The sequence below is a fragment of the Olea europaea genome, unplaced genomic scaffold (assembly GCF_002742605.1).
Source record: "Olea europaea var. sylvestris unplaced genomic scaffold, O_europaea_v1 scaffold3592, whole genome shotgun sequence".
NCBI lineage: Eukaryota > Viridiplantae > Streptophyta > Magnoliopsida > Lamiales > Oleaceae > Olea > Olea europaea.
Genome location: NW_019255124.1, coordinates 31,078 through 37,077, shown reverse-complemented (window position 1 = coordinate 37,077; position 6,000 = coordinate 31,078). Strand labels below are relative to the sequence as shown.

General features: G+C 27.7%; 1 protein-coding gene across 2 annotated transcripts; it reads right to left on the bottom strand.

Annotated features, from left to right (window-relative positions):
* Nucleotides 1–378: 378 nt before the first annotated feature.
* LOC111386528 (probable cytosolic oligopeptidase A) lies at nt 379–1,145 on the bottom strand. 2 transcript variants are annotated; one of them, XM_023010987.1, is made up of 3 exons: nt 993–1,145; nt 705–840; nt 379–623 (listed from the first exon to the last, which is right to left on the bottom strand). In XM_023010987.1, exons 1-3 carry the CDS (start codon nt 1,093–1,095, stop codon nt 599–601), a joined length of 264 nt encoding a protein of 87 aa, XP_022866755.1. In that variant the 5' UTR covers nt 1,096–1,145; the 3' UTR covers nt 379–598. The 2 variants fall into 2 exon arrangements, 1 of the variants encoding a protein (XP_022866755.1); XR_002701244.1 differs by having other exon boundaries at nt 393–623; nt 705–871.
* Between the last annotated feature and the right edge of the window lie 4,855 nt (nt 1,146–6,000).

Genomic DNA, 6,000 nt, shown 5'->3' with positions numbered 1-6,000 from the left:
GTAGGAGTTTTTTTTTCCATAGCACGATTCCACATTAGTTATTTGTTTACTCTAAGATGAAAATGAAACAAAATTTCAATCGAAGCCTATTACTTGAAATGCTTTGAGTGCATAAAATAAAATAAAACAATAACGCAGAGCTTCAAATTTTGGCTAAACAAAGTCAAACAACATAATCAATTTGAAGCAAAGACTACTCCTAACTTTTAAACTTAGCCAGACATGTCTAAGTTTAAAAGTTAACTTTTAATTATCATTTTTTTCCGCACCATATGTTCACCTTTTCTTTATTCCTTTTTCTTTTCTTCTTTTTCTTTTTTTTTTTTTTTTTGGAGAATTTTTTAGTTCTAAAACTTACATTTTTAATAGCAATTACTTTCCAAAAAAAATAAGTAAAACAATTTTTTTAGCCAGACATGCAGCAACTCCAATCCTCAATATGCAAAATTTATACTCTAATGCATAGGCCGAAAAAAATTAAAGCTTGAAATGGACTCACATTCTACTACTCGCTTGCGCACATCACTCAAAGTTTCCCAATCCGAAGAATCCCGAATGGCTCTAAATGCATTGTAGATGGGCTTACTCTGTCCTAATTTTAACTGAAACTCAACTTTTTTGGGCTACAGAAAGTAGAAGGGAAAAAATCAATCAAAATTAACTCAACCGCCTATTTATCTGATTATAAAAATCATTTACTGTACCTGAACTTGTTTGATTGCCGCCGGAGCTTGGGAGAGTCCTTGACGGAACTAAGATGTTTCACTATCCCCCAAACTACGGATAGCCTGTCTATGATCTTTTCCAATGGCACAACTAGTTTTGGCCATGTGGGCTCTACTGTATTTTCCAATTCAATAAAGTCATTTTCCTGCAAGTCCATTGAAATAAAAATCTTTTTCGAATATCCCATAAATTACATGATCCACTATACTATAATATATCCGATTTGATCAAATTTTTAGCAAAGAATTCTGAGGTGTTCAACTTACAAGTTTTCTTAGCAGAGATTGAATTGCGGGGCGAACTTGTCTTGGTTCTATGATATCTTACGGAGGGAATATGAAGCTCTGTAGTAATGGACACTGACTCCATGGACAGATATGTCAAGTTTTGCAGGAGGATGCTGTAGTTGGGCAGCTGCCTTTTTTTCAAGTAAAAAAAAAAAAAAAACATAAAAAAGAAAAAGGGTTCAACTCCAACCTTGGGACCCCACGGCCCCCTCCTAAAGTATCGTAAGAAAGTTAAATCGTGAGATATACCTAATAGGCTTGGGAATAAACACTTGCCTGTATATTGGCACTCATAAAGAGTCTAATTTAATATATCAAGAATCGAACTCTCACGTTACGACTGCCAGCAAAATTGAGACTACCTCACTCATGTCCTTTTCAAGTTAATTGTTCAAATGGTCTTTGAACTTAATTAGGTTCATATCTTTAAAAGGTCATTAAAATTTAAAATGTTGAGTTTTGATCATTGAATTTAAGTCTATATTTGCGATTATTCACTGAATTTTAAAATGTCGAGTTTTGACCATTGAATTTTGAAAAATATCGAGTTTTGGTCACTGAACTTAAGTCCATGTCTTCGATTGCTCATCGAAATTTAAAATATTGAGTTTTGACCACTAAATTTTGAAAAATATTGTGCATTACTCACTGAATTTTAAAAAATATTATACATTACTTAATGTAAACTCGATATTTTTCAAAATTCAACAGTTATACTAGTGAATAATGCATGACATATTTCAAAATTCAATGGTCAAAATTCGACATTTTAAATTTCAGTAAACAATCTAAGACATGGACCTAAATTCAGTGAATAATCGAAAATATTGACCTAAGTTCAATGACCAAAACTTGACATTTTAAACTTTAATGACTAATTAAAGGCATGAACATAAGTTCAGTAACTAAAACTTGACATTTTAAATTTCAGTACCCAATTAAAAATGTGAATCTAAATCCAGTGACCATTGAAACAATTAACTCCTTTTTTTCTTTTTCATTTTTGGCCAAGTCATTGTCATGGGAAACTTGCACCATTGGCCGCCGTTGGACCCAAACCTTTTGTATAATGGGTCAAAAACTAAAATGTAATTCTTTTAAAAAACAAGTTAATATTAATAAAAATAAGTCAATACACTACTATAATTATAATTTATGCATTTTGATACTTCTAAAATATCGTATAATTATATAATTATTGATATTATCAAATGGATTTTATTGCTTGTATAATTTTGTTTACCACATTCATAGATGCTGAGCTAAGTTGAATGTAGGAAGTAAATGACTTGAAATAAAATTCAAATTTAATCTAAAAAGTAAATGAAATTTAAATTTAATAAAAAAGTAATTTAAATTATATTTCATCTATAACGATCCTAAAATTTTTTATATCATACTAAATGTAATATTCGCTAATAAAACGATGTAAATTATATTGGAAAACTTGTTGTGCAAAAATAATAAATGTTAATGAAATAATTTTTTTAAAGAAAAGACGAGTTAGACGTCTTTTTTAGAGACATGTTTGATGCACATTTAACTATTTTTTATATTTGTTTTGACCATTTGATATGATTACGATGTAGCTCTCGAAACGAGTAATGTAGGTGATTTGTAGATTTGGTTAGAGTACAATTGTCGACGAATTTTTAAAATCAGTGTATTATCAAAATTCTGCAAATACTAGTTTGAAATAACCTATTTTAACACGTCATAACTTTCGCTGTGGTTGGCCGTTTCACACGCCATTAATGAGTAGAAAACTAAGATTTGAGTACTTCAAAATAGTATTAATAATACAATAGTTCGACTTCATTTGATGCCCCATAATGAATGTGTCAAAGTAAGCCACGAAGGAAGTGACAATAGATTTATATAAATAAATAATTGTTGGGATCATTTGATCACACATGACCCCATGTGGATCTGCTTATGAGTGGCCAGCAAGTTATGTCGTTTGTTAAAATTTAAATCTAACGGATCTTTTTTACTTGAATAATGAATAAGTTACATAGTGCATAGTTCAATGACGATTTAGATATATTTTTAAGTTTAGTTATAAAGTAGTAATATTGGCAGAGTTTTTTATCATTGAGATAAAATTTTTTAGTTCAATTATTAAAATAATAATACTTGACAAAGTTAAGTGACCATTCTAATAATTAACCAGATTAGCAAACTCTACCTCAATGTGTTTTATACAAACATGGAACACCGGATTATTGGATCGTAGAAGGAGAGAAACTTTTATCATTTAATGCCAACTTAATGGACTAAATGCTGAAGCCATGCAATTGCCAAGGCACGATACTTAGTTTCAATACTCGAGAGACTGAATATTCTTTCTTTGATAATCGGTCAATGCAATTTAAACTGAGAAATATACAAAAAACAAGTTGCACTTCTTGTAACGATTAGAATTGTGTCCTATTTGTATTCGAAGGTAGAGATTTGTGATAAATATCGTATATCATATGTGAGTGCCGTTGAGATATTGTAGAATATGTTTGACATTATAAAGATCCTTTACTGAATTTTGGAATTGTTGGCAAACTAAGTTAATGGTATGGATGAAATCAGATATCATGATGTTTAATAGTGAAGGGACAAATATAGTTGTCAATATATGTGATCTTGTGTGTGAGGTTGGAGAACTAATTTTCCTTAACAAATAATTTGTTGGTCTTCAACCTCACACACAATATGGATATACAAGCATAAATTCTTGATCCTTCATGAAGAACATCTTGGAGAATTGCAATTTTAGATGATTCAAAGTGACTTAAGAAAAAGTACTATCTAATTTTATTTTATTTTTTTTAATATTTAGAACTATAGTTAGAACTAATCTTTGACCCGTACGTTGCACGAGTTTTATATTTATTGTATTTTTATTAGCGTCAAAATTGTAAATTTTTCAAAATTGGTTGAAAATTCGAAGTATTTGATAAAGTCTAATCGTTTGGTTCATTACATTAACGTAAGATGCATGGAGATTTCTTTTTCGTTTTATATTTTTTTCCTCATTTATTTATTTTATTCGTATTATAAATATTTTTTTTCGATTTAAAATACTTTTTAATTCTTTTTTCTTTATGAAAAACTTAATTTTTTCAATTTTAATTAAAAAATATTTATACTGTGAGAAAACACTGTAACACACAATTTTCATATCTCCAAAAAAATTTAAAAATAAAGATAGTATAAAACAGAAAATATTTTACAAAAAGTTACTAGTAAGTAAAAAATTTGAAGAGAAAAGAATTAAAAAGAATTTTAATTGAAAAAAAAATTATTTGCAATGTAAAACTACGATACTGATTTTTCTCGGTACCATATTCATATGTATTTATATTTTGTGCCTCATATATATTTAATATTTATTTTATGTTTATGTTGAAAAAATAAGAATCTGGAAATTTTTTTGAAATTCGGTTTGGTAAGTGAATGTATGGTGTTTTGCATCTTCGGTATTTGTAAGTGCAAAAATCGGTATATAAAAATACAACAAGTTGCAAATACGGTAGGCGGCATATATGGTAAGGTGAAAATATGGTAAGTTGTTTGCAAATACAGTAGGCTGCAAATATGGTAAGTTGTAAATACGATAGACAGCATATGTGGTAAGGTGCAAATACGACAAGTTGTTTGCAAATACGGTAGGCAGCATATATGGTAAACTGCCTACAAATACAGTAAGCTGCATATATGGATTTATAATTTGTTATAAATATATAAAATTTATTTAATATTGAATTTCTTAAGTATTAAATGTTTTAATTCAATATTGTTTCCTTTTTATAATTGTACTTTCGAATTTTTTTTTAAAAAAAAAAGTGGTTTTGAATTTGCTAAATTTTAAATGTGTTTTTTTGTTGAAAATAAAAATAATTTTTTATGTTATTTGTAAAAAAAAAATTTATTGTAATTTTATTAGCGTAATAAGAAGATTTATTATGCATTTTTATTTTTTATATTTTGTGAAAAATTTTGTTTATGGTAATTGACAAATATTCTTCCGCACACGCATCATGCCAACAACATTTAAAAATAATAATTGTAGTATATATTAAAAAAATAAAAAAAATATTATGGATGCAAGGCCTCCATATTACGGAGGCTTAGCCTCCGTATTATGGAGGCTTCATGGAGATAAAGCTTCCATAATATGGAGGCTCAAGCATGAGCCTCCGTTATTAAGGAGGCCTCCATGATAACGGAGGTTGATGTGTGCTTGAGGCTTCGTAATTACGGAGGCCTCAACATGCATTTTTTTACTTTCTGTTTTTTTCATTGGCTCTCAGTACAATAATTTAATTTCATTTAATTAACTTAATTTTTTTAATATTCTTAAAATAAAAATACATAAAATAATGGAGGCTTACTCTTTTTCCATTTTTACACGCTATAACCATGCTTCTCTATTTCTCCACACTATCTCTTTCACCATTTTCTCACGCTATCAACTATGTATCTTTAGAAAGTTTATTTTTGAGCACATAAATAAGTTTAAATAAAAATATTATTTTTATATATGTACGTGAAAGATATATAATAACCATTTGGATGACAAAAAAATAATATCAATCAAAATGTTTACGAACCGTTTAAATAATAATTTATTGAGGGGGTTAATTCAAGAGTAAAAGTGTGAATTCCATAAAAATATGATTAAAAATATGTTTGAAGAAAAATAAAATTTTAAAAATGAAGACCAAACATGTTAAGAAATGAATATATTTATTTTTCGAGAAATGAATTTTTATTACTATTTCATTTTTATTATGAACTGATTCTAATCTTAATATGTTAGATTGTTATTCAAAATTACATAATCTATCAAATATAATTTTTAAAATTAATTTTTATAAAGTAATATGTTTTTATGATTTTTTTTTGGAAGGTGAAATATAATAGTACTAAAAAATATAAAATAATTAAATTTTTATTAATTTTAAAAAATAATAGGCCTCCATAATTATGG